Source organism: Cricetulus griseus, chromosome 3, assembly GCF_003668045.3.
Source record: "Cricetulus griseus strain 17A/GY chromosome 3, alternate assembly CriGri-PICRH-1.0, whole genome shotgun sequence".
NCBI classification, from domain to species: domain Eukaryota; kingdom Metazoa; phylum Chordata; class Mammalia; order Rodentia; family Cricetidae; genus Cricetulus; species Cricetulus griseus.
The window spans coordinates 60,928,493-60,956,056 of NC_048596.1; the positions used below are offsets into that span (position 1 = coordinate 60,928,493).

The window sequence follows — 27,564 nt, forward strand, 5'->3', positions numbered from 1 at the left end:
AACCCAAAGCATCTTTCTTTATTGGAGGTTTCTGTGAGGTGCCACATTCCCACCTTCCTTAGTTTTGTGAACAATTTTAGGAGGTGGGCTGTACCTTGTTTCTTCTCAGACCTCTCATTGGTGTTGTTTAAATTTGACATTAGTAACAACTAGTTGATTTAAGAACAACTCTGGGGCTTGTTACTGGTGTGTTTGTGGGTAGATAGATCATGGTTTTGGTAAGGATGGCCCTCCTGTGTTTAGCTTTCCCAAGCTTGTGGTTTCCCAGGAAAGATGGATTTTATTGGTCAAAGACCTGAGCTAGGTTTTTTGTTTTATTTTACATTTTTGGTAGGACCTGTACCCATGAGCTCTCTCTTTATCTACTCCACAACTCCCTCAACAGCCCTGCAGTGTGTGTCAATATCCCTCCTAGGGTTTCTTCCTGCACTCTTCCAGATACCATGTCTCAGTGGGGTTTAACTGCCTGAGCAGGGCACAGGGACAACAAGGATGTCTCTTAGAGCATAAGAATCCTGGATTCACCTGTGGCTGTTCTGAACCCCTACCTCACAGCTTCTGTGGGATGCAGGAACTACAAGTCTCCCTAAAACTTTGTGTTGAAAACAAAATAGTCATAGTCCATAATCATTCCCTTTTCTGTCAAGAATATAGGAAGAAGAATAGAGATCATTAGTGAAAAATGTTATTTCATATGTTTAATAGTGACATTCTTAGAGCAGCTCCCACGAAGCAGGTAGGTGGTTTCTCCATCTCATTCCTTCAGTGTGTCCTGGTTATTTCTGGAATCTGCAGATTCTGGGTTTCTACACACTGGCTGCTTCATGTGATCAGATATGGAAATAAGAAGGTGGCAAGGGTCCAGCTCAGGGCAGCTATCCAGAAGCAAGAGAAAGGCCCTGGCACACCACTCCTTGAAAGTCTGTCTGGCTTTCCTCACCAGGATCCATCAGGGGTGTTTGTTTCTTTTCTTAGTGCTTTTAAAGCCTCTAGCTGCACCCTGGCCAAAACAGACAGTAGAAGGTATTCTGAAACAGAAAAAAAAACAGTCATGTCAAACAATGGCATTATCTTTAGCAACACACAGTTTGTCTGTACTTTCTTCACATTTGTATTCTGGAATGTTCTCCTTTTGCTCTGTGGAATACTCAGGAAACGGAGTATGCCCTCTTGGGTCCTAGGATCAGCTCCTCGTTCTCAGGCCTGCTTCCTGTGGGATATCTTCCTGGTACCAATGTGCATTTGCTTAGAAGAACTTAGCCAGCAAGGTCAGCTCCTGGGGAGGCCCCTATGGCATTGGTTTCCTGTTGTCTCCATTGCTGAAACCTAATCACCACAGGTAGGCGGGGTACTCACAGGCCAATGTCCAAACAACTATGGAAGATGGCTCCTGGAAGGCAACTGAGGGACATACATTTCTATCTTGCTGCCCCACCACCCCCACTGTTCAAACATTTCCCCAAACTAATAGTTGAAGTTGATGCGAGCGCAGTCTGAGAAAGACAGTCTGCCAGGCAAACACAGATGGTCCTTTCCACCCAGCAGAGATGACAGTGATGGATGCGTGCATGTGTGTGTGTGTGTGTGTGTGTGTGTGTGTGGTTGCATGCTGGGCTCCAGGGTCTAAAGCACAGAAAAGGATGGAAACTAGAATATTCAGGTTGTCGCCTACCAACAAAGCCCATGTTCTTTCCCAGTGTTACCCACTCTCAAGTCGAGGGTCATTAACACAGAAAGATGTACACACTGACCTGTGACTGTAGGTCCGCCTGCAGGGAGGTGGGGCAGCAGGTTCAGAGCAGATTTCCATAGCATCACTGTCATCTTTCAGGGCTCTGGCTGGTGGGTCTGCTGCTGCTGGCATGGCTGGGCTGTAGAAGACAAAGCAGTAAGCAGCATTTATACCTGGTTCCTCAGTAGTAAACTTTCAAGGAAGACACTTTTTTTTTTTCCTGCAAAAATTCCCTCCCACCAAACTACTATTTTGGCACAATCTAATGTTACAATGAAATTTCCAGGCTATTGGAAAAGGAAGACTGCTCAATGGCATAGTCATGCATTCATATGGGTAAGTCTGATAATTTGTAAATTTAAATATAATTTTTCTTCATTCTTCCCCCTTTTAAAAACAGCTGGGGCCAGGTACAGTAGTGAATCCTTTAATCCCAATACTTGGAAGGTAGATACAGGTGATCTTTGTGATTTCTAGAGGCTAGACAGCTCTACAAAGTGAGTTCCAGGAGAACCAGAGCTACACAGTATACACAGTGAGACATCGACCCAACCCCTGCAAAAAAGAAAAGAAAAAAAGACAGCTGGCCAGGAACTTGATATGTAGACCAGCCTGGCCTCAAATGCAGAGATCTGCCTGCCTCTGTTTTCCAAGTTCTGGGATTAAGGGCATGTACCACCATGGTCAGTCCCCACCAGTATTTTTCTTTAAGATTTTTTATTTTTGTATTTATGTATATGTAAGTGTTGTTCTCAGTGCCATACATGTGTGGCTGCCTAGAGGCCAGAAAAGGGCACTGGATCCCTTGGAGCTGAAATTACAAACAGTTGTGAGCCATCTGATATGGGTATTGTGGACAGAATTCTACTACTGTGTTGTATTCCCAGCCCACAAATGTCTTTCCATGAGAGAGAGATTTACTAAAATTAACTAGATAATATAGTTCTTGCCCCTACTATCAACGAGCTAACCCAGCACTGTAGAAGTGGAGAAGTATTGAAGATTCAGATTCCCATGAAACATTCCACAATGCAATGGATCCTCTTAATTACTTCATACAGAAAGTTGAGCTATTTGAAGAAAACAGACCTCAATTCACAATTCTTATTTATTTACTTACTTATTATGTGTGCTTGTGTGTGGTGTGTGTGTGGTGGATAGAGGCCAACCTCAGGTATCATTACTCAGTAGCCATCTACCTTATTTTTTGAGATAGGGTCTTTCACTGGGACCTGGAGCTCACAGCTTAGGGCTAGGCTGGCTGACCTAAGCCCAGAGACCTTTGTCTCCACTTCTCTGGGGCTAGCATTATATGTGCATACCACCATACTTGGCTGTTTTAGGTAGGTGATAGGGATTGAACCTCAAGCTTACACACTTCACCGAATGAGCTGTCTCCCCAACCCCAATCAATGCAATATCTAATGATTATGACAGCACACTCAAAGGAACTATTTTTAAAGGAAGCAAAGAAGCAGTACACTAAGAGTTATTCCAGGAGCTAATTTTCCTAAGGTAATATAAACAGTCATGTTAATAGACAGCTTTGTTGACAAGTTTGTATAAGTAAGCAGAGGGAAACAAACAACAAACTAACTAACTAGGAGGTCCCGTGGGAGAGGTGTGAAGAGTGCATGCACTGGGACAGTCCCCGAATGCCCCTGCTGGGCCACAAATCAGCACAAGTACCTGCTATCATCACTCCCTCTGCTCCCAGCCAGGAAGTGCCCTCCTGTCTCCGCAGACATACAACCCAAGCAAACTAACTCACTGTCCTCAGAGTTTCAGCTAACCTCGTATAAAAACTAAGTCAGGTTTGACTACAGTGTCTGTTCCCAGGCTTAAGACTTCCATCCCTACGTACCCTCTGTTTGTCTTGGGCTTATCAAATCGGAAATCCGCAGGGTACAAGTGGAGCCTCACCATGTGATCCTTCCGGTCTTGGCTGGTCCTGAACTTCTCTGGGCAGCCTTCAACCAAGCACTGGTACTACAAAGAACAAGGTGTCACCTCTCACCCCCCCCCCCAATCCCCGATCCCAGTCACCATTGCAAATGTGCTTGGTGTAGACAACACCTACCATATCTTGCCTCTGGGCCAGGATCTGGAATAGAGAGTCGTGCCATTCCAGGATGTGCACATCCAACAAATGCCCAGAGGGGAAGGCACGGCTGCAGAGGGAGCAGGTGTTTCCATGAGACATGTGGTAGTGGTGCTGGTAGTCTTCTAAGGCAGCGAACACTTGGCAGCAGCCAGCCACCTGGCAGGTGAACTCAGGCACCCTGGGAAAGGAGGCAAGTCACTTGGAGGGAGGCCCCCACCCCAGGCAAGAATTCAAGGGGGATTTCCTACCCAGATTCCTGTTGGTGAGCCTGAAACAAGTCCAGAGTTCCTATGCCACCCCAAGTCTCACTAACAGACTAGGGGAGGGAGGAGCCAGCCAAGCCATGCATGAGTAGGGCGATGCTACTCAGGGTGTCATCTGGGAGGGGTCTAAATCCTAGCCTGTATGCGGACGGGAGAGGGGGAGCCAGGGTAGCGCTAGCAAGCAGAGAAAGGCCAAGCTGCTCACATGGACTTCTCCGGCGTCTCGGACACTTGCGTGAGCATGTCCTGCAAGTAGAGGTGCCGCTGCACATCCCCATCCTACAGAAGACACGCGCCAAGAGCCGTGAGTGGACCCCTAGTCTCGAAGCCCCGCCCTACAGTTTTGAACCTGCCCCAACCTACAGAGATATACGTCCAGCCCCCAGCTCTGTCCGCAGGTCCCGCCCATACGGAAAGCCCCACCCAGCCTGGCCCCGCCCACAGCGACGGTCCTGCCCCTCAGCCCCGCCCTGTAGGGGTGCTCCGGGTTTTCACGCACCTCAAAGAACTCGTGATCCCGTGGGAAGCGGACGAGGCGCGGTGTGAACAGGAAGGGCGCCGCCCCAGCTGCAGGGTTTCGCTCCACGGGCAGCGGTTCGGCTGCCCCGGGCGCCCCGGCCAGGCGCGAATATAGCGCAGTGGGGAGCAACATCTCCAGGGCTGCCGCAGCCCTTCGGCCACCGTCGGCGGGGCGGGGACGGACATGACGTCTATTAACTTCCTGCGGCAACCCTGCGGGGCGGAACGCGGCCCGCGGAGGTGAGCGAGGGCTGGGTCTGGCTTGTGGCGGGAACCGGTCAAGGAGGGGCGGGGCTGGAGCCGGTCGCGGGGTCGGGATACGGGACCCCCGACGGTCCTGCAGCGGTAAGGAGTCTGATTGATTCTCTTGGGCATCCGCGGCCGGCGGTTCGGACTGCCAGCCCGGGCCTGCTCCGTAGCTCCACAGTGCGACAGTCTCTGGCTGTTTCTGCACCCTAGGATATGTCTAAAGGCTTAAAGAAAGCTACTGTTTAGAGATAAGAGAAGCCTCACCCCCCCTCCACCCCCGCCCTGGAATTACCTACAAATCAGGAAGCACAGCAGGTTCCTTGCATTAATGCATGGGAAGTAGTGATATCTGAGGATTTACTCAGTTTCTGGGGTATGATTTTTAAACAAGTATCCGTGTAGGTGATTTTTTTCATGGGAGTAGCTCTGCCCTCTGTGTCTGATGTTCAGGACTTTGTGTTAGTGGTTCACACCTTTGCCATCTAGCGTGTTGCAGGACAGCCTTCATGGCCTTGCAAAACGTCATGGTTACTGCTGAAGTTGAAGAGATGTGGGGGAAGTTTGGGATTTTGTTTTCTGCTTACGGGGTAGCTTAAAGTGCCTCTTGTGAGACCTACGAATATTTAAAAAAAATATTACTTGAACATTTTATTTTTGTGTGTAGGGGTGTTTTGTCTGCATTTTCGACTGTGCACGGTGTGCATACAGTGCCAGTGGAATCTAGAAAGAGGTATCAGATCTCCTGGGATTAGAATTACAGAGGGTTTTGAGCTACCATGTGGGAGCTGGGAACTGAACCCAGGTCCTCTGCAAGAGCAGCCAGATGATGTTAACTGCTAAGCCATGTATCCAGCCCCAAGGTACATGTCATTTAAGGGACTGTCAGTGTCTTAGTGTCTCTCTGAAACCAAGCAATTCCCACATTACTTAGTGAGCATACCCAGATCCCAGATATTAAAGTGAGCATGGCAAGACATTTGTTTTCTTTCATTGCCATAGCAACTCTCTGTAGCTCTGTTACTCCCTCTTTTCATGTGAAGCATGCAGGTGGCTAGCTAGCATTTTGCCTGGTGTCCACACCCCACGGGTGAAAGAATCATGTTCCTACTGTGAGGGGCTCCACAGCCCACACTCTGCTGTTTTGTGCTTTTTACTGTGGTTACGCTGAATACCCCTCAATTTGAAAGTATGTGTGCTAGGGATTTGATTCCAGCTTTTGGCTTTCCATTTTGTTTTGGTCCTTGGAGTCACCTATTTTGAACATTGGTGGAGGTTGCTAAACTAAGAAACTGCTTTTCCGTTACGTGGGTTTACAGTGTGGAACTCTCAAGATAAAGTTCCAAGATGGTACTACTTTGTACATTAGCATACTGTGAGGTTGTGTGCTGAGTCTCCTGCCCTTGGCACTGTTTAACTCAAGGCTTGACTCAATTGGACATGTTAGCATAACGGTTCTTAATTTCTGAGTTACAACACTTTTGAGAATTTACAAGAATGCTCAGAAAATTTATAGATATGAATAGTAAAGTCTTATATCCAGGTATAACTTTACTAATGTTTGTGGATCTCAAATTAAGATCCTAATATAGGTTTATTACCATGTTCCCATAACATCCATGAAGCTTATCAGGTTTAATTTTGAATCTGTAGGTAGTGTCTGTTTTTCCTTAATGCTCTTTATTAGCACTTCTGATACTCATTACTAGCTCAGCCATCAATGGAAGAGTGGAAGACCCCATGTTGTCAGCTTTTAGTACCAGGATGTTGGTACATCTGTTACCACTAGGACATTATATACAGTCCCCACATGGTTGAGCACTTTCCACTGGGATGGTGGGGTACAGGTCACCATGCCTCTCCTAACCAGTGGAACATTAGTTTAGAAATTCACATGCTGTCTTCTGCTGTTTGATTTTGAGACAGGTTCTTGTTGTGCATCCTAGACTGGCTTGGACTGTGATATTCCTGCCCAGCCTCTCGAGTTCTTGGGTTACAGCCTCGGAAGTTGTTTTGATTTCCACCATTTGTGACCAATGTCTAGACCCTAGTGCAGTTGGTCCTAGAGCATCAGCAAAGTTGGAATATGTAGAAATCTTACCTACCTAAAATATCTTTGTATGTAGCCAGGCCTGGACCAGAGGAAGAAACATTGAAGGGTTTTAGAATGCAAGAAAGAATGCCAGATAGGTGTGTAGATGGAAGTACCACCTTACACTTTAGGGTTTGAAAACTGGGTATGGCCTCATGAGTGGGAAGTTTTAATATAGCAAGACAGAGATAGTAGCCTAGGTCTATGCAAGCTCCCTCAAAGGGCAGGATCATTGTGTCTGCCCAGCCAAGGTCAAGAAAGCTGAGACAGAAGAGCAGATCTGCCTCCTGCTAACCCATGGTCACATGAAGATAGGCTGGACCAGGGAGTGAGAACCAGGCTTGTGGGGCTCATTTCAGTGATTTACCCGGTACAGTTGACTCCTGGAGTGATGGTGTCAACTGAAAACAACCGAAAGCTCTGTCAACAGGTGCATGGTAGAGGTGAATGCAGTGAACAGTGGCTGGCAGGTCTCAGCATTTTGATAGATCATACTGCCAGGGATGGGGAGAGACTCGTGGTTGACATAATCTTAGTGATGATTTTTATGTTGAAGGTTTGAATCAGTCAAAAGATATTTTAGGTTTTAATCTTATGAACAGCTTTCTTTCTGCCTTCAGGAGACTATTGCTATGTTGGTGTCCCAGAGCTAAACTATGAGTGAATTTCGGATTCACCATGATGTCAATGAACTACTCAGCCTGCTACGCACCCATGGTGGAGATGGGGCTGAGGTCTACATTGACCTGCTGCAGAAAAACCGGACTCCATATGTTACAACCACAGTCTCTGCCCACAGTGCCAAGGTGAGCACCTATCCCTGATACAGAGCCATAGGAATGGGGGCCTGAAGATGCAGCCGCCGATGTGGACACTCATCTTAGGGCTGTGGGGATGAGAACCTGTCCCTGATAGCTACAGCATGGCTAGTACTGGACCAGCAGCTCCTGGTGGATGCTTCCTTTGACCCTGGCATTCGCTGTGCTCTGCTAGTCTTCTGGTTTCTGGCAATAGCTACTATTATTTACCCCATTATATAGATGAGTCAGTAGATATCCAGAGAGAGAGAGAGAGAAGCCTTGAACTCTCACACAGCCCTCCTTTGTTTCTGAGGAAGAGACTTAATATATGTAAAAGTTACTGGGTGGGAAAAGAAAAGCTATTGTTATTAATCACACTTTCAGGGTTTTTTTTTTTTTGTATTTTTGTTTGTTTTTTTATTTTTATCTCTTTCTTTGTGTAACCTTGTCTGGTCTGCAATTCACTGTGTAGATATGTAGAACAGGCTGGCCTTGAATTTAGAGAGATCTGTCTGGGATTAAAGGTTTGTGCTACACCACACCAATTATTCTTTCTTTATTAAAGAATTCATAATTCAACTATGCATCTTTCAGATACCTTTGAATTTGAAATCTACTTCTAAAAATATAGGTGTTTTTAAACCTAAAAACATAGATGCTCAGTGGTTAAGAACACTTGCAGCTATTGCAGAGAACCTGGTTCAGTTTCCAGTTCCCCACATGGTGGCTCATAACCACCTGTAACTCCTGTTCCAGGGTCTCCATGGACACTGCATGAACATGGTGCACAGATATACATGTAAACAAAATACTCAGACACATAAATAAAAGGAAACCTTTTGAAAGTTAGACACTATGAAGCTTCACCTATTTAAATAGTATAGTGGTGGCATCATTACAGTCAACGAATTGAGTGGAGCATGACTCAGGAAGCACACATTCATTCATTTTGTTGGCAGATCGTTAAAATTGCTGAGTGAAACATCCCTGAGTTGGTACAGGCAGGAAGCTTGAGAGGCAACAAGTGTGAAAGAATGTATGAACTTGTAGGACAGTTGTGAACGTTCCTGGGCCTGTGACTGACGCATGAGATATGAGAAATCATAAAAGAAGGGTGGCTGGGTTTGGTGGACCAGTGACATTAATTTTCTGTTTATTTCAGAGATGTGATTGTTTAGCTCACCTAATTCAACTCTGGTTTGTTTATTTGTGGTTGTTTAAGGTTTTTTTTTTTTTTTTTTTTTTTTTTTAAAGATTTTATTTATTTATTATGTATACAACATTCTGCTTCCATGTATATCTGCACACCAGAAGAGGGCACCAGATCTCATAACGGATGGTTGTGAGCCACCATGTGGTTGCTGGGAATTGAACTCAGGACCCCTGGAAGAGCAGTCAGTGCTCTTAACCTCTGAGCCATCTCTCCAGCCCCCAAGGTTTTTTTTTTTTAAAGTATTTGATTTGTTATTGTCATTAAGTTGCTTATGCTTGTGATTTGAGGTTAAAATTGCAGAATTTTCTCGTACTCCTGAGGAGTTTTTAAAGAAATATGAGGAACTGAAGTCTAAAAATACAAGGAACCTTGACCCACTGGTATACCTGTTGTCAAAGCTCACAGAAGACAAAGAGGTAAGCTTCCTGCCTTATCTGCATCACCACACCTGCTTTGGGGACATTGAAGACACCCTCCAGTGTCTCCACAGAGCCCTGACTTGTGGTCCTCACAAGAGGTGCATGTTATCCCTTACATGCGTTTTCTTCTGCACATCCTTGCCCTGCTTTCGCTGACTGGCAGCTGTGCCTCACGAAGGCAGCACTTTGAAGGCATGTGTTTGGGGAAATGTTAGCCTTTCCATACTTTCCTGTAAACTTAAAGGGAAGTGGTTGTACTGGTTTATGGTTGCATCCCCATTATTTTGGGGCCCAAGTTGAGGCAGAACATCAGGGAATAGCCTGGTAGAAAAGCGTCAGAGCTGCTTACCTCGGGCAACTGGAAGGTAGAAAGAGATGGACTAACACGAATGAAGCCTTCAGTTAATCCATTGATAAGATTGGCATCTTCATGATCCAGTCCCCTTTGAATACCATCACCAGACTGAGCCTTTAACATGTGAATCTTTTGGGAAGACATTTCATACCCAAACCATAGCAGCGAATCATAATAACTCAGGATGGACACAAACCAGGAAATGTGGAAAAAGTAGCATGGGGTGGTTACATCTGCTTTTCTCGGATGCTGTCCTGGTTCACACCTATTACGTGTGTCATATGTCAGTGTGGAGCCAGTGAATAGTGTATTGAGCCCTACTTTCCATCAGTGTAGAGGTGCATACCAGGCACAAGTACAGAAAAGGGAAGTGGTACTACAGTCTGGGCGATGCAGAGAGAATGTCGAGGAACATTTGTCCACTGGGGACAAAATGAGGGATTGACTATCAAAGAAGGCTGTAGGCTTTGCTTCCCCTGGTGTTTTGGTGATGTGACAGGTGGTAGAACACAGTGAACTTTTGAGACTCAGTGTGAATGTTTGGTTTTGTGTGTTTTCAGACACTACAGTATTTGCAACAGAATGCAAAGGAAAGAGCTGAGCTTGCAGCTAATGCTGCTTCAAGCAGCACTACCAGCTTTAACATCCCTGTTGCCACCTCTAAGATGTCCACACAGGAGCTAGAAGAACTGAGGAAGCAGCTTGGCAGTGTGGCCACAGGCTCCACACTGCAGCAGGTACCAGATCTACCGTGGTCCACAGGTCCCCCCACTGTTTGCAGGAACACTGGGTACTAGCTATGCAGATATTTCTCATAGTTAAAAAAAAAAAAAAAAAAAAAAAATCTGCCGTAAATGAGGCTAAGGCTGGATTGTGTTCTAGTCAATTCTAACCCATACAAGTAAACATTTCAGTGGGGGTCAGACCAAGTCTATCTGCAGTGCATCTGAGCCAGTACCAGTCATGGTTCCCTACTGGAATTTGTGACAATTTCTAACAAGATAGTACTTTTTAAATTACCAGTTATGCCGGTGGTGGTGGTGGCGCACGCCTTTAATCCCAGCACTTGGGAGGCAGAGGCAGTTGGATCTCAGTGAGTTTGAGGTCAGCCTGGTCTACAGAGTGAGTTCCAGGTCAGGCTCCACAGCTACAGAGAAACCCTGTCTCGAAAAACCAAAAAAACAAACAAAAAAAAAACAGTTATTTCCTCTAGGTTATTTTTTTCCACTGTTCTTGCTGATGCTTGGATTTATTCTGCCTCACCCTGGTCTTTTTGTGAGTTTTGAGTGTCATCTCAGAGCCACCTCATGCCCACCTCTGAAGCCCTCAGACCCCTTTCCACAGCCTCAGCTCTGGGGAGTGCCCTAGCCTCCCCTCTGTGTGCTGAGCACAGAGGACACAGCCAAGTCTTTTAGGTGTGTCTCTGTGCCAGTTGTCACACTGCCCTCATACCGCTCCCTCTGTGTGACCTACAAGTATGCAGAGCTATATCCTTGCTTCCAAAAGCTGCCCAGCATTGTCAGCCTCTGGTTGTTAGCCTCCCAGGAAGGCTGGTACTCAGTGCATGGCCTTGGTGGTAAGCTTTCTCTATATGGCAAGGATGTATGTCAGTTGCTAACTCTTGTCTTAGCAAGTGACGTTAGACATAGTCACTGCTAAGAAAATCAAAACTGACTGTGCCTCTTCCTGCTTTGTGTCCTGATCTGAAACAGCTCTTAGGTAAAATGCAGATACTCTCCCATGGCTCCCATGGTTCCCTGACACCTGTGGGCTCCTTGCTGGACAGAGACAGACGTTCAGGGGGCCTGACTCTTTTGTTCCTAGGCCCAGATGTTGTGATGGGCAGATAGAAATGTCCTATGTGCTAAAACAATGGACATTTTCTCTGCCAAAGATGTGTTAATTTCCATAGATATCTTAAGTTTTGTTTGCACTATGGTATATTTTTGTTTTGTTTTTTAAAATGTCCTTACTAGTCTCTGGAACTTACAAGAAAGATGCTTCGAGACAAACAGAACAAAAAAAACTCAGGCCAGCCCCTCCCGGTCTTCCCAGCGTGGGTATATGAGAGGCCAACACTGGCTGGAGATTTCCTGATTGGTTCGGGCTTAAGCTCAGACACAGCTTTGCCTATAGGTATGTGATGGATTTCTTTCTGACACCTGAGCATTTCTCCCTGCTTGCATATGCTTCAGCAGGCTGGGAAACTGTGTCACACTGAAGCCCAGGGGACTTCTGCATTCCTCCTGCCAGACCTTTGGGACAGTCCGAAGCTGGCCTCACAGGCTGTGCACAAATGTGCTGACACAAGGACCTGGAGGACACATTTTTCTGAAATGATTACCATGGATCCCATCAAATATTAATACTGTGCTTACAAAGGCCTTAAAAGTTGTGTCTACTTAACAGCACTGCTGTTTCAGGGCAGGTTCTTGGGCATCTGAGATGTGTGTGTTAGCATACGGTGGGTTGCAGGCAACCCCACAGTCTTTTTCAGATCAAAATATGAAACTTTGTGCATTGGGCTAGCATACATATGGTATCCTGCCCCTTTGATGGCAGCTCCAGTTGAAGAGGAAAGTGGAATAGTGTGCCTTGACACAGCTCGTAAGTTCTGTGTGGTGTTGGTACAGAGGTCTGCTGTCACCTTTAGAAATATCTTATAGGGCTGTTATAGAAATTCATTGTTTTCGTCTCATGGTGGTGGTGCACACCTTTAATCCCAGCATTCAGGAGGCAGAGGCAGGCGGATACCTGTTAGTTCAAGGGCAGCCTGGTCTGCAGAGTTCCAGGACAACCAAAACTGTTTCACAGAGAAAGCCTGTCTCAGAAAAAAAAAAAAAAAAAAAAAAAAACCAACAACAACAACAAAAAAGACAAATTCAGTGTTTTCTCCTGTCCCCAAGCAGACATATTCTGTTGCAAATTAGTGTGAAGGTAGGGACAGCTGGCTTTATGTCTTGGACTTCTTGTCACCTGCTCTATCACCTGGTAGTGGTATCTTCTTCCCTTCTGCTCTCCTGTCTGCCCTGTGGTCAGCATAGTCCTTGGCAGAGTCTCAACCTTAGACCTTACCTTTCTGCAGCCTGTGGGTATAACTGGTATTCTGCATAGTGTATGTCCCTCAGGACTCATTCCTATTCGATTTCACTGTCTTCAGCAATACTTAGCATCATAAATCAACATTTCTCCAGTTGTCCCAGCTCTGTGACCTTCCGGCCACTCTTTCCAGCAAGCTTCCCTGTCTTCTCTCATTGCCTCTGTTCCTTGGGGATTAATCCCAGACCCACCTCCTCCATCTCCCCTTCCAAGTGGCTGGGCAAACTTTATGACACCTTTTGCCACTCTGCTGCTGTACCTGCCACCTCCCCAGTGGTTTACTCATATCTATAGCTGTTGAACATTGAAATTCAGTAAGTATGGCCAAGGAACCAATTCTCTGTTTTATTACCTTAATCCCAGTGACAAGGGCATCATGGAGGAACATGGATCTGACAACCTCACATCTTCCTTCCCTTTCTATAATTCCTGTATATATAGGCATAACTAGAGCCCACTTTCAGTACAAGGTCTGAATCTTGGGTATTCTTGTCTAGTGACAGCCCTAGAACCCCTCACAGAAACTCTGACAGTTTGGCCAGCCCAGCCCCTTCTGGCCCTAGAGCTCCATTCTTTACCAGGCCCTGAATACCAGTCAGATAAGCCAGGTCTGCTACCTCGGTGTTTGCACATTGTATTCCCCAGCTCCTTCAGAGCTCAGCCTGAAGCTGGCAATATTTATTTGTCCATTGTTCTTTGTCCTTCCTTGTCATCCCTAATACAGTGTATGATGCTGGTTCGATTTTGTTTGGCACTTTTTCTCCATACAGACATGTTGATAGGAGGACATGGCTGGCAAATTTGTTGTCCACATGTGTTGATTAGAAGCAGCAGAGTATCTACCTGACTCATGCTTGGCATTGAAGAGCTACAGGTAGTCATTTGAGTAAGCATGGTGTGCTGCTCAGCCTATAAACACTGAGGCATGGGAGGGCCCTTCGTCCCACCACCTGCTACTTGCACCCACCACTGAGGACTCCATGCTGCCAGGGAAGCAAGGATGGGAAGATGAGAAGTAGTCTATACAGAGGGTCAGCTGTTCTTAGAGGATCCAAACGCAGCCAAACCGTCACGAGCCATGTAAATTAACAGTGTGCCTTTACTGGTCATGAGAAAGCCAATGGAGTAAAGTGAGAAATGGAACTTAGAATTCAAAGGCATGGATCTAAGCTAAACTATGTTGTCTTGGGGCTGGAAGGCAGCTACACATAGAGCCTTTTGTTTCATGCAATATATTTTGATTATGTTACCTCTCCCCAAACTCCTTCCAAATCCTCTCACCTTCCTACCCACCCAACTTTATGTTAGGGGTGGGATTTTGTGCTCATTTCCCTCTCATTGCTGGGATCCTGTCTTGTTTAAAACTGTGCAGATCTTGTGTGTGTTGCCACAGTCTCTGTGCAGAGTTCATTTGTGCATCAGTCCTTTTGTGTCTTTTAGACACTGTTTAGTTGACTTCTTTTTAATGATGATGATTTCTTCAGAAACCATGCCTGCCTTAGCTCCAATCTTACATGGGCTTTTCTGATCAAACTGCAGGTTTTTCAAGTGTTTGTGCTCTGTGAGTGTTTTGTTGTTTCCTTTTATTTTTTGCACCCAATTCTCATTGTAAAACTCATCTAAAAGGAGCCTGAGGGCTGGAGAGATGGCTCAGAGAACATTGACTGCTCTTCCAGAGGTCCTGAGTTCAATTCCCAGCAGCCGCATGGTGGCTCACAACCATCTCATTATGAGATATGGTGCCCTCTTCTGGCATGCAGGCAAAACACTATATATATAAGAAATAAATCTTTTTTAAAAGGGAGGGTCCTGGAATAAACATGTCATTTCTTGAATGAATGACCGCCTCAAAATTACCTCATCATGATTAATTAGTGTATTACCTTTAGACTCAGATTCAAAAAATTTTCAGGGCACAAATAGTATGAAGACAAATTCTTGACTAAAATGTAGCACAAGTGGTCTCCAGTCTGTGTTACTATCTGACACCAGTTAAACCTGCCTTTCACTCTGTGTTCCTAATGCATTCTGGTCATTGGAGCTCATAAGACTTGCCCATTAAGTTTGCTTGAATTCTAGCTCCTCCAGCCTGCATTTCTAAACATTTCTGCTTTCTTCCCACAAACTACAACCACTTGGCCAGGTTTATTTAGTCACAGCAACAACAGAACTTGTTGGTACCAACTTTCTATATTAGTGACTTTTTCAGTGATCAGAATAACTTAAACTTGGAAGGGTTTTGCAGAGGTGGGGGTGGGAAGGCCCACTGTTTCAGAGATTTTTTTTTTTTTAAGATTTATTTATTAATGTGTAAAGTATTCTGCCAGCATACATGCCTGCAGGCCAGAAGAGGGCACCAAATCTCATTACAGATGGTTGTGAGCTACCCTGTGGTTGCTGGGAATTGAACTCAGGACCTTTGGAAGAGCAGGCAGTGCTCTTAACCGCAGAGCCATCTCTCCATCCCCCTGTTTCAGATATTTTAGCTAATGCCCTTTGCTCTGTTGATTCTGGGCCTTCAGATGAGGCACCATATCAGGAGTGTGTGGTGGAAAGGCTGCTCATTTTGTGGACAGGAAACTGATTAAAGATAGAGCTGGGGAGCCAGGCAGTGCTGGTGCACACCTTTAATCCCAGCACTCGGAAGGCAGAGCCAGGCGGATCTCTGTGAGTTTGAGACCAGCCTGGTCTACAAGGGCAAGTTCCAGGACAGCCTCCAAAGCCACAGAGAAACCCTGTCTTAACAAAACAAAAAAACAAAACAAAAGATAGAGCTGGGGATCCTGTATAACCTTCAAAGGTATACCCCCAGTGTCCTACTTCCTATAACTAAGTCCTGTGTCCTGAGGTTTCTAGAGCTACCAACTGGAGATCAAACATTCAACATGACATGTGGAATATGTTTATATTCAAAGCATACCAGGGAGTCACTTCCTCTCTCCATCCATCTGTGTACAAGGCATTACAGAGAAGGTTGATAAGTAAGGTTAAGAAGCCAGCGGCATGGGAGCCATACTCTAGTGTTGCCTCTGCCTTGCAGGTACCCTGCCCTTGACCTCCCAGGAATCAGCAGTGGTGGAAGATCTGCTCTATGTGCTTGTGGGTGTGGATGGCAGGTATATCACTGCTCAGCCCTTGGCTGGGAGGCAGAACCGTACCTTCCTTGTGGACCCCAACCTGGACCTGTCCATCCGAGAGCTGGTAAACAGAATCCTCCCTGTGGCTGCCAGCTATTCTACTGTAACCAGGTGGGTCCCTAGTATGACCAGCTGCCTCCCTAATGAAACAGGTCCTTCCCTAGCTTGAGATTCTTCCTCCTTCCTAACAAGTTTTGAAGAGTCTGTGAGTCACCGATCCCTATCCTGACTCAGTTTAACTCTTAATGGGCTTGACTTCTGTTTGGAAATTTAGCTCTTCCCCAGGACGTTCCATGTATCTTTGCTATAGGTTCATTGAGGAGAAGTCTTCATTCGAATATGGGCAGGTGAACCATGCCTTGGCTGCTGCCATGAAGACCCTAGTAAAGGAATACCTGATCCTGGTCACACAACTGGAACAGCTGCACAGGCAGGGCCTTCTGTCACTGCAGAAGCTCTGGTTCTATATCCAGCCAGCCATGCGGACCATCGACATCCTGGCCTCTCTTGGTGCGGACTGCTGGTGGAGGGACTGCAGTTGGGGCTCCCTAAGGCAGTGTATGGCAGGCCATTCATATTTCACTCTCTGGTGACAGGGTGGTGACAAGGCAAAGCTCTTGTCACATCTTGTTTTAGTGAACTGTAGAAGGAAGGCTCCAGAGTATTTTTCTTGTTTTTTTGAGTCAGGGTCTCATTATATATTCTAGGTTGGTAGCAAACTCAACTATGTAGTCCACACTGGCCTCTAACTCATAGTTGTCTTGCTTCAGCTTCCCAAGTGCTGAGATTTGGGTGTGTGCCGCCATATCAAGTCTGGAAGCTTTTCTTGATAGGCCTCATTAGCAGCTGTAGTTTCAGCATTTGAGCATGGCGTCTTGGGAGGAGTCATGCCTGCCTCCCAGGGGTGCATGGACACCTGGGTAGTGAGCCACCCCTTTCTACCCACAGCTACCTCAGTGGATAAAGGCGAGTGTGTAGGCGGATCAACACTGAGCCTTCTCCATGATAGGAGCTTCAACTACACCGGGGACAGCCAGGCACAAGAGCTGTGTCTCTACCTGACCAAGGCAGCCAGTGCACCCTACTTTGAGATCCTGGAGAAGTGGATCTACAGGGGCATCATTCATGACCCATACAGGTAGGGCCTACGGGTGCCAGGCACCTTTCTCCTGGACTCTCCACTGTGTGATAACCTCTGAGAAGGGACATGCCAGACACAAGTCCTCAGCACAATAGTTGGCTAAGAGCTGAGGTAGTGTGTCACTCACTCAACTGCCTTTCAGTGGCTTCTTCATCCTATTGAATGAGGAACATCAGTGTCTCAGTCTGGAGCCCTCCCTGTGATGGTGTGTGCCACTTCAGCTTGATGCCTTCGAACATATAAAGCAAATAACTGTTCACAGAGAGCTCTGTTCTGTTGTACTAGGGATGAAACCCAGGCCTTGCATGTGCTCTATCACAGAGTGGGTCTTGTGGTTTTTTTGTTTTGTTTTGTTTTCTTCTTTGTAGCTTTTTCTTTTTTATTGTTTCCATAAGTCTTTGTATTTTTTTACTGAGGGGCCACATTAAAGAATCTAGTGTGGTGAGCCTAGTAAGAAATGCAGTTTCCAGGGCTGGAGAGATGGCTCAGTGGTTAAGAGCACTGCCTGCTCTTCCAGCAACCACATGGTGGCTCATGACCATCTGTAATGAGATTTGGTGCCCTCTTCTGGCCTGCAGGCATATATGCAGGCCGAACACTCTACATACAATAAATAAATCTTTAGGAAAAAAAAAAAAAAGAAAGAAAGAAATGCAGTTTCCATCTAACTACAGTGGTTCTTGAACCTCAGTGGGAAGGGTCTGATTCGGTTGGTGATAGGATCACATACCCAGGACAAGTCATTCTGTGTCTGTCCTTTGACCATAATGGAAGAGTAGGGAAGAAGCCACCTAGCTCTTCCTCAAAGTAGACACCTGCTCCCAAGTGAGGCTAGAGTTAATCAACTCACAGTGGTTATGCAGAATGTTTCTGGAAGTATATGACCACCTCAAAGTTGGCCAGGCTTGCCCTGTAGTGCCCTAAGACACTGTGTAACTTCCAGTGAGTTCATGGTGGAGGAGCACGAGCTGCGGAAGGAGAAGATCCAGGAGGATTACAACGACAAGTACTGGGACCAGCGCTATACTGTGCTGCCACAGCAGATCCCATCCTTCCTGCAGAAGGTGGCAGGCAAGATCCTCAGCACAGGTAACTACTGTTTGGACCTCTCTCTAGGGAGGTGAGTGGCCTCTTCACAGCCTTCTATCCCCTCTGCACCTGGAGAAGACTATCTGGGAATGGCCTATTACCCTGAGCTGCTAGCCACTGGTAGTTCCTAGCTCTCCATGGCTTCATTCTTCCCCCGATTAGGAAGCTGTCTGCCTTAGGCATAGCTTTCTATCTTAGGTTTTAATATCTAAAACTTCATCACATATCAAGTAAAGCCATGAGGAACCCACACCTCCCAGACCAGCTGCATCTTTTAGTTTCATTGCACAGGTTAGGGCCTGATGTAGATACTTGGGCAAGTCCTTGGGGCCTTGGCATGTGTGCTGTGCTCTGAGAGCTGAGCAGAATGAGAAAGGGCTAGGAGATGATTTAGCAACCTGGGGCTTTTTCAAAATCCTTCCCATGAAGTACAGTGCTGAAGAACCATTGCAGGTCACTATTGCACAATCTTTTCAGGGATAGGAAACAGATTGCACCTCATGTTTAGCCCACTACCTTATGTTTGATTGGCGTCATAAAGGTCCAGGCCTGAGACAGTGATACTAAATCCACTTTCCTCTTTTTATTTTTTTTCAGGAAAATATCTAAATGTGGTCAGAGAATGTGGTCATGATGTCACATGTCCTGTAGCCAAAGAGATCATCTACACACTCAAAGAGCGGGCATATGTGGAACAGATTGAGAAGGCATTCAACTATGCCAGCAAGGTGCTGCTCGACTTCCTCATGGAGGAGAAGGAGCTGGTGGCCCATCTAAGGTTGGACTTCACTTTGTAGCCATGTGGCTGAGAGTAGAATGTTCCTTTTAGTAACTTTTGTAGCAGGAGTGGGTGGGAGGGGGTTGGGGAGTGGCAGGGGGGGTGACTCTGCAAGGCTCTGCAGCCCCAGTGTGAGGGTCTTAGTTCTCTATACTGTCCAAGCCAACAAGTCTCACAGCTCCTTACTGTCAGCCTCTCCCCTGCCATGCCCGAGCAGTAGCTCCATGTCCCACTGAGAGCTGACAGGCCCCTGATTTATATGTTGAAGGCTAGGGTCAGGCTGTATGCTCAACAGCACACACACACACATCCATTCCCACCCCCCACCCCCGCACAGGTCCATCAAGCGCTACTTCCTGATGGACCAGGGGGATTTCTTCGTGCACTTCATGGACCTCACTGAGGAGGAGCTCAGGAAGCCAGTAGAGGACATCACACCCACACGCCTGGAGGCTCTGCTGGAGCTGGCCCTGCGAATGAGCACTGCCAACACTGACCCCTTCAAAGATGACCTCAAGGTAAGTGTAGTGTTCGCCATCAGGGCACATGGCTTCTGAGACACTGGAGTGCGCACATAACAGGGCCAGTCAAGGTGCCCCACCGTGTGTTCGTCCTTATTTCAGAGAGCATTCTGAAATATGCTTGTAAGCATTTTGTCCTTGAGTCTGGCCTCACAAGGGATACTGGTGTGTACTTTTCTTGTGGGTTTGGTCCATACCTGTGCCAGATGATGTTCGCCTCACCTCACAGAGTGTGTGGAGATCCTTCCTTCCTTTGTATGTTCTTAGGTTTGGGGAGTGGGTGAGTTACTGTCACTGGGCTCTTTTTTCTGGGAGATACTGCATCAAGGCTCTATCTCATGCAGGTCAACGACTTTCATAACTTGGGTGTCCAGAGTTCATCCTGCATACCTGTGTGTTTCTGTCACCATCAACAGGGTGTGTGTTTGCTGTTTCGTGCAGTGCAGAGAGCTATTATGGTTTAGAAAGCTGGCAGGAAGAGCTTCACTTCCATCTCTCTGTGGCCGGTAGTCCGAGTCTTTTTTCCTCCCTCACGTAACGAAAGCTTGTCAGTTCCATTGATGTTTTTAAGAATTCAGTCTTGGGGTTTTTTGTTTTGTTTTTTACTTTTCTCCCTTTCTATTTATTCTTTGTTTCTATTGTTTCTGTTAACTTGGTTTCTCTTTTTATTTTCTTGAGTTTTGAAGTTAAGACTATTTTAGCATGCTGTTTTCATTTGTTTCAAGAGATTCTGTAATTTTCTCATGATTTCTTCTCTAGTGATTTGTTTAATTTTCAGGGTTTTCTCCTTTTACTTAGGATCTTTTGGTTTGTTTGTTTTTTTTTTAATTTTGTTTATTTTATTTTATGTGTGTATTTTGCCTGCAAGTGTGTATGTGCACCACATGTGCCTTTAGAGGCCAGAAGAGAGCATCCAGTCCCCTGGAACTGGAGTTACAGAAAGTTGTGAGCCACTGTGTGCGTGCTGGGAAATGAACCTAGGCCTTCTGGAAGAACAGTTCGTGCTTTTAATCATTGATTATTGAGCCATATTTCCAGACTGTTACTTAGTTTTAACTTCAGTTGCCAGGCTTGCAGAGTATGCTTTGTGTAGTATCAGTTGTAAAGTATCACAGTGTGTCCTGGGATTCCACAGGTTCTTCCTCTCTTTGCAAGTCTTGGATGGTTCTTAGTGCAGTTCAGGAGGCTTCCATCTACTACCGAGAGTGGGCCTTAGTCTCCGTTGTTCTCATAGAACTTCATTTTTCATTGCAGTTCTGCTCTTCTTTATCTCATATATTTCTGGATCTCTTGTTGGTACAGGAGTAACTTTATGGGATACATTCTTAGTGACAGTCTGTGGCCTGATCATCCAGGTGGACCACACAAGAGCCATCTCAGGTGCTGTCTATGAGGCACATGAAAGTTATGTCTGCTCACCTGATGTCCCCATCTGTGTTACTTTGACAAGCAGGATTAGAGTGATCTACATTTTAATGACTGTTAGGAGATGGTGAGCATTTGATTTGTTCATGGACTGTTTGTGTTTTTTCTTCCTTTATTTTTTGCACTTTATTTTTTTCTTGTCTTTTATATTCTGTGTCATTTATGTCTTATAGGAACCCATGTCACACTGACATGTGGTTGGCTCTTAATAAGTATTTTAATAATCAATATTGTAGACAGTACTGTTTGTCCATAAAAATTACTGTCATCTCACCAAGTATGCTTCATCTTCACAGGTAAAATAAAAGGTCCTCACTCCTAAGATTTACTGAGTTTCCCCTTATGGTTTCTCACTTATAACAACAGCAGCAGAAACATTTAAAATGTTATTTTAGGGGGCTGGAGAGAAGGCTCAGAGGTTAAGAGCACTGGACTGCTCTTCCAGAGGTCTTGAATTCAATTCCCAGCAACCACATGGTGGCTTACGACCATCTATCGTGAGATCTGGTGCCCTCTTCTGGTATGCAGGCAAATATACAGGCAGAGTCCGTATATTTAATTAAAATAAGTAAATAAAAATTTTAAGATTATTTAAAAAATAAAATGTTATTTTAGGCATAGAGAGATGGTTCAGTGGTTTGGAGTTATCTTAGGTTTCTACTGCTGTGATAAATACCATGACCAAAAGCAGCTTGCGGGGACAGATTTATTTACTACATCACTTCCATCACTGAGGGAAGTCAGAGCAAGAACTCTATAAACTGGGAGAACCCTGGAGGTAGGAGTTGATGAACAGGCCACAGAGGAGTGCTGATTACTGCCTTGTGCCTCATGGCTTATCAGCCTGCTTTCTTTTAAAACCCAGGATCACCAACCCAAGGATAGCATCACCCCACAATGGGCACATCAATCACTAATAAAATGCACTACAGACCCTCCATACATAGGCCAATTAGAGGCATTTTCTTAATTGAGATTCCCTTTTTCCACATGACTCAAGTTTGTATAAATTGGACAGAAAACTAGCCAGCACAAAAGTGTTTGCTGCTTTTGTAGAGAACCTGAGTTTGGTTCCCAGCACCCACACTGGGCAGCCTGTGTCTTTAGTTCCAGTGGACCTGATGCCCTTTTCTCACTCCACAGGCACCAGATGTTCACAGGTTATACATATGTACATACATGCATACATGCATGCATGCATACATACATACAAACATATGCTCACATATACACATAATATAAAAATAAGTCCTTAAAAAGTAAGCTTCTGCTGGGTATTGGTGGTGCATGCCTTTAATCCCAGCACTCGGGAGGCAGAGGCAGGCGGATCTCTGTGAGTTCAAGGCCAGCCTGCTCTCCAGAGCCAGTGCCAGGATAGGCTCCAAAGCTACACAAAGAAACCCTGTCTCAAAAAACCATTAAAAATAATAATAATAATAATAATAATAATAATAATAATAATAATAATAATAAGGTAAGCTTCCTGTATTTTCTCTTCCATTTTAATGGAAGGTGTTTTGATGTAATTTTTTCCTGTGTGGTGGTATAGACAGAACCTAGGACTTCACACATGTGCTCACCAGTGTAATACATAAATCCCAACCTTACTTTTTCTTTTGTTTTGTTTGTTTGTTTGGTTGGTTGGTTGGTTAGTTGGTTTTTCGAGACAGGGTTTCTCTGTGGCTTTGGAGGCTGTCCTGGAACTAGCCCTTGTGGACCAGGCTGGTCTCAAACTCACAGAGATCCGCCTGCCTCTGCCTCCCGAGGGCTACGATTAAAGGCCTGTGCCACCACTGCCCAGCTACTTTTTCTTTTGGAGACAGGGCCTCTACATAGCCATAGCTGTCTTGCAATTTTGTTATGTAGACCAGGTTAGTGTTGAACTCACAGAAGTCTGTCTCTGCCTCCCAAGTGCTGGTATTGCTGGGATTAAAGATGTAGGCCTCAGAGTTCCTGGTTCTAAGATAACTTATTAATTAAGGGTTATCAGTGGCTGGTTAGTTTCTGATAGTATTTAAGAAACTTGCTTGCTTTCCACCTCCATTCAGGGGAAGCTAAGGGTTAAGGCGATTCTGTATGCATCATTTCTTCTCTTTTCCCCAGATTGACCTGATGCCTCATGACCTCATCACTCAGCTTTTGCGGGTTCTGGCCATTGAGACCAAGCAGGAGAAGGCAATGACTCACGCTGACCCCACGGAGCTCACACTGAGTGGTCTGGAGGCCTTCTCCTTTGACTACATGGTCAAGTGGCCCCTGTCACTGATTATCAATAGGTGAGGACTATGTGACCCAGGCCATTTATGGTCAAGAAAGTGCTCACCACTGAGCAATTCCTTGACCTAACTTTTTAGTTAAGGCTTTTCGGTTGGTGTTTAACCTTTAATGGTATTTAAGAAACTTAGTTGCTTTTCCAGCTCAGTGCAGGGTTGGGTAGAAGTCAGAACTGCCTGCTTGGGCAGCCTCACGCTGAGGATACTGGGTTGTTGTTGCTGTCTGTTGGTGCCACCCTGCAGACAGTCAGCAGCGCAGGCTGCCTTGCCCAGGCTGCTGACATACTGCTCTTTGCAGGAAGGCGCTTACCCGCTACCAGATGCTCTTCCGCCACATGTTCTACTGCAAGCACGTGGAGCGACAGCTCTGCAGTGTCTGGATCAGCAACAAGACTGCCAAGCAGCATGCGCTGCACTCTGCGAAGTGGTGTGTCCTGTTTTGCCCTCCCTGTCATTCTTAAAAAAGTGGCTCTGCTTTTTAGGTCTTTGAAAACATTATTTGAAAGTCACTTGTAGCTTACCTGTTTTCCTGACTTTCACACTAGCTGCAAACTCACTGTCTGTATCCTCATAGAGCTGACTCCAGATGTCTGCATCACACAGCCCCTCCCTGTGTCCTTCTTCTTGAGTACATAGAGCAGTAAGTGCTGGGAAGTACTTTTATACACTAGAGTATGGAGCTAGCTGATGTTTGAAGGAAAGATTGAGGGTAAAATTTCTTAAGAATCTGCCTCAGGATGATGGGCAGTGGTGTGCACACCTTTATTCCCAGCCCTCAGGAGGCAGAGGCAGGTGGATCTTGGAGTTTGAGGCTAGTCTGGTCTATAGAGTGAGTTCCAGAACAGCCAGAGCTACACAGAGAAACCTTGTCTTGAAAAGACATAACAAAACAAAATTTGCCTCAAGGAGCTGGAGCAGTGGCTCAGGAGTTAAGAACATATAATGCTCTTACTGACTCTTACTGAGGACTAGCGTTCTGTTCCCAGAACCCACATTGAACAGCTCATTAGTGCCTGTTAACTCCAGCTCCAAGGGATCCTCTTCTGGCCTCTGTGGGCATTTACACTTATGTAGGGCTATCACATAACTTATCACACATAAACATAATTTAAAAGAAATCTGTGAGCTGGAGTGATGGCTCAGCAGTTAAGAGCACTGACTATTCTTCCAGAGGCCCTGAGTTCAATTCCCGGCAACCACATAGTGGCTCACAACCACCTTGAATGAGATCTGGTGCCCTCTGCTGGCATGCAGGCAGAAGACTGTATGCATAATAAATAAATAAATAAAATCTTTAAAAATAAAAAAATAAAAGAAATCTGGAAAAAAAAAAATTGCCCTGGTAAAACCAAGTGTGTGGAGGCAGCCATGGTGGTAGTTCTTAGTATAACCACTTACCTGATATCTTAGCTACTTTTCTACTGCTGTGATCAAACCATGACCAAAGCAGTTTATAAAAAGAAAGTCTGTTTTGGGCTTATGGTTCCAGAGGGATAAGAGTCAACCACCACTGTGGTGGGGAGTGTGGCAGCAAACAGGCCGAAATGGCAGCTGGAATAACAGCTGAGCACTCACAGCTTGAATTGAAAGCAGGAGATGAGAAGTCTCCTTTGAAACCTCAAAAACCACCCGCAGTAGCATACTTCTTCCAACAAGGCCGCACATCCTAAGCCTCCTCAGACAGCACTACTGGGAACATGTCATCTAAACCTCTACTCCTGCTGTGTGTCCCCATGGTATGGCTAGTTGGCACTGTCTTTTCAGGATTCAGGACATTAAGAGTTGTGCTGAGTAGGACGTTTACTTAACACCCCGATGAAGCCAGAAGTGAGTGTCCTCAGACTTTGGCACTGAGGCATCTTCCTTGTTAATGTCATTTATCCCTGTGTCTGAACCATCAGCACATGAGCGCTGGCATCATGAGAGTCTGCTCTGCAGTGGGATTGGGAACAGAAGCCATCTCTGTGTACTGCATGTGCTCTGTGATGATTCTGCATTAAATCCTCAGTAACTGTTGTTTATGCACTCAGGTTTGCTGGTGCTTTCACTTTGCGGCAGCGAATGCTCAACTTCGTCCAGAATATTCAGTACTACATGATGTTTGAAGTGATGGAACCGACCTGGCACATCCTTGAGAAAAACCTGAAATCTGTGAGTTTCTGCTCTACAGAAATATACATAGCATCTGAAAGGCTCTTTGCCAGCCAAAGTGCATTTCATAGCACTGTCATGTGCTAGCCAGGTGTCAGTGGCCACAGAAATGTCCACAGTCTCACATCTGCCTGCTTCCTGCTCATGTGCAGACAGGGCTTCCTTCCAACATGGTGCATGAGAGAGGAGAGAGAGAAGGAAGGGGTAGAGACATGGTCTCTAAGAGATCACGGGCCCATTGAGACAGTGGAAATGTCCAGGCAGTAGAGTGCTAAGCCAGCACTGAAAGCCAGGTATCTTCAGGGAATCTCAGGCCTTTGTTTGCAGGCTTCCAACATTGACGATGTCCTTGGCCACCACACAAGTTTCCTTGACAACTGCTTGAAGGATTGCATGCTGACCAACCCTGAGCTGCTGAAGGTTTTCTCCAAGCTCATGTCTGTGTGCGTCATGTTTACCAATTGTATGCAGGTAAGGACAAGAAAGCAACACAGGAATGTTTACTATCTTGGCTATTGCCACATGCTGCTCTGTCCCACAGCTTTCTGCCCTTGCAGAGCTCCTGGTCTTTGTGGACAGTCCTTCCCATTCTGGCTGTGGAGCTTCCTAGGGGCCCTGCCTTATTTCTCATAGTATTCCTGGTACTGGTCTCTGTCTTAGGCATCTTCTGAATGCCTTGCATTCATTTGTCAAAACTGAATGTTAAGTTTGGTTAAACTTGTCCAAAATAATGCCGAGAATATCAGAGGACAGAGGGTAGCCTGGGGTCTGTGGGCTGGAGGATGCTAGGAGCCAGCTGCTCTTCAGGTAGCACTTTGGAGCAGACAGGAGGTAGGGGATGTAGGTGGTGATGGTTTATAGAAGAGACAGGGCTGTGAAACCCATTGCTGAGATGTTTAGGGGCCATGTTAATTCCCATATAGGAAAACATGAACCAACTGTGATTTTGTGAAAATCAGTTGGTAATCATTGAGAAATGTAGATTTGCAAATGCTGACCACTAATATCCTGTCTATAGCTTTGTGTCCCTGTGTCTCTGGGTTGGGTAGTGTGCACTTGTAGGTACTTCCTGTCTTCTGTGGAGGATAGTATCTGGAACTAAGCATAACCTTTCCTCGTGACCCACCCTTAGAAATTTACACAGAGCATGAAACTGGACAGTGAGTTAGGCCGACTGACACTGGAGCAGGGTAGTGTGCAAGGACAACCCACGGAGACTGAGCGGATTGAGGATCGTCCCCGGAAGGAGCCTACCAGGAAGGTATGTGGCCTTGGGTCTTATCCAGAAAGACCCTCTTCCTAGTCAGCTGTGACGTATTAGCATTGCAACTAAGAAAATAAAACAAGGGCTAGAGAGATGGCTCACTGTTAAGAGCATTGGCTGTTCTTCCAGAGGACCTGGGTTCAGTTCCCAGCACCCCACATGACAGCTAACAACTGTCTCTAACACCAAGATCTGACACCCTCATACAGATGTACATGCAGGCAAAACACCAATGTAAATAAAATGAGAATAAATAAATTTGTATAAAAAAAAAAAAAGAAAACCTTAACCAGGATGACTATAAAGCCAGGTGTGGTGGCGTATCCCTGGACTCCCAGCTCTTGGGATGTGGAGGCAGGAGGATCTGTCAGTCAGAACCAGCTCCAGCTCCATAACAAGTTTGAGACTACACCTATTTCAAACAATCACACCAGAAATCATTTATCACCCTTTTCTGGCTGTCACCCATGTGATTGGGAAAAGGTGGGTCCTGCAGTTAGGTTTGAAACACAGCCACTAGAGTCTTCCCTTTTCTCAACACTGAACCTCCAGACATCTGGCCTCCAGAGTGTGACAAAGCCGTTTATACAACAGTATCGGGTGGAGTGCCTGGCTACCCTAGGGCACAGAGCTTTGCTTGGCTGGAGTCGGTGCTTAATGTTTATCCCTGGTTAGAACAGTCAGTTGGTGTAGATGATCTATGCAGCCTTTAGGATTCATGGTCATGAGTGGGCAAATGGAAGATGGTCTGGGAGCAATTGAGGGTCAGAAGCCAAGGACAAAAGGAAATAAGGTCTACCCTTGCTTCTTAATGGCCAGGAGCAAAGCACACTAGTTCTGAAATCAGCTCTAAAATGAGCTCTGATTTCACCGTTGAATCAATCACTGTTGATTCTCGATGCTGTGAGCCTGGAGAAGCCCCAGTGTGCTGGGTCTGCTGCCC

General features: G+C 45.8%; 2 protein-coding genes across 5 annotated transcripts in view; one reads left to right on the plus strand and one right to left on the minus strand.

Annotated features, from left to right (window-relative positions):
- Positions 1-4,786, minus strand: Znf511 (zinc finger protein 511). Of its 2 annotated transcripts, none has more exons than XM_027409062.2 (6): positions 4,599-4,786; positions 4,305-4,378; positions 3,813-4,014; positions 3,597-3,721; positions 1,752-1,871; positions 1-1,028 (listed from the first exon to the last, which is right to left on the minus strand). In XM_027409062.2, exons 1-6 carry the CDS (start codon positions 4,749-4,751, stop codon positions 950-952), a joined length of 753 nt encoding a protein of 250 aa, XP_027264863.1. In that variant the 5' UTR covers positions 4,752-4,786; the 3' UTR covers positions 1-949. The 2 variants fall into 2 exon arrangements, with proteins under 2 accessions (XP_027264863.1, XP_035298018.1); XM_035442127.1 differs by lacking the exon at positions 1-1,028 and adding an exon at positions 1,071-1,401.
- The window catches only part of Tubgcp2 (tubulin gamma complex associated protein 2), a 24,227-nt gene continuing 1,386 nt past the window's right edge, over positions 4,724-27,564 (plus strand). Inside the window, exons 1-16 of one of the 3 annotated variants that reach the window (XM_027409057.2) lie at positions 4,724-4,858; positions 7,577-7,762; positions 9,257-9,385; positions 10,304-10,480; positions 11,720-11,879; positions 15,883-16,090; positions 16,290-16,489; positions 16,928-17,117; positions 18,064-18,209; positions 18,807-18,987; positions 19,325-19,505; positions 23,037-23,209; positions 23,505-23,633; positions 25,237-25,357; positions 25,685-25,828; positions 26,490-26,618. In XM_027409057.2, the coding sequence (XP_027264858.1) occupies positions 7,613-7,762; positions 9,257-9,385; positions 10,304-10,480; positions 11,720-11,879; positions 15,883-16,090; positions 16,290-16,489; positions 16,928-17,117; positions 18,064-18,209; positions 18,807-18,987; positions 19,325-19,505; positions 23,037-23,209; positions 23,505-23,633; positions 25,237-25,357; positions 25,685-25,828; positions 26,490-26,618 (2,418 nt within the window). In that variant the 5' untranslated portion in view covers positions 4,724-4,858; positions 7,577-7,612. Of the gene's footprint in view, positions 4,964-7,558; positions 7,763-9,256; positions 9,386-10,303; positions 10,481-11,719; positions 11,880-15,882; positions 16,091-16,289; positions 16,490-16,927; positions 17,118-18,063; positions 18,210-18,806; positions 18,988-19,324; positions 19,506-23,036; positions 23,210-23,504; positions 23,634-25,236; positions 25,358-25,684; positions 25,829-26,489; positions 26,619-27,564 lie in introns of all 3 variants that reach the window. The other 2 variants (XM_035442125.1, XM_027409058.2) reach the window with 2 other exon arrangements.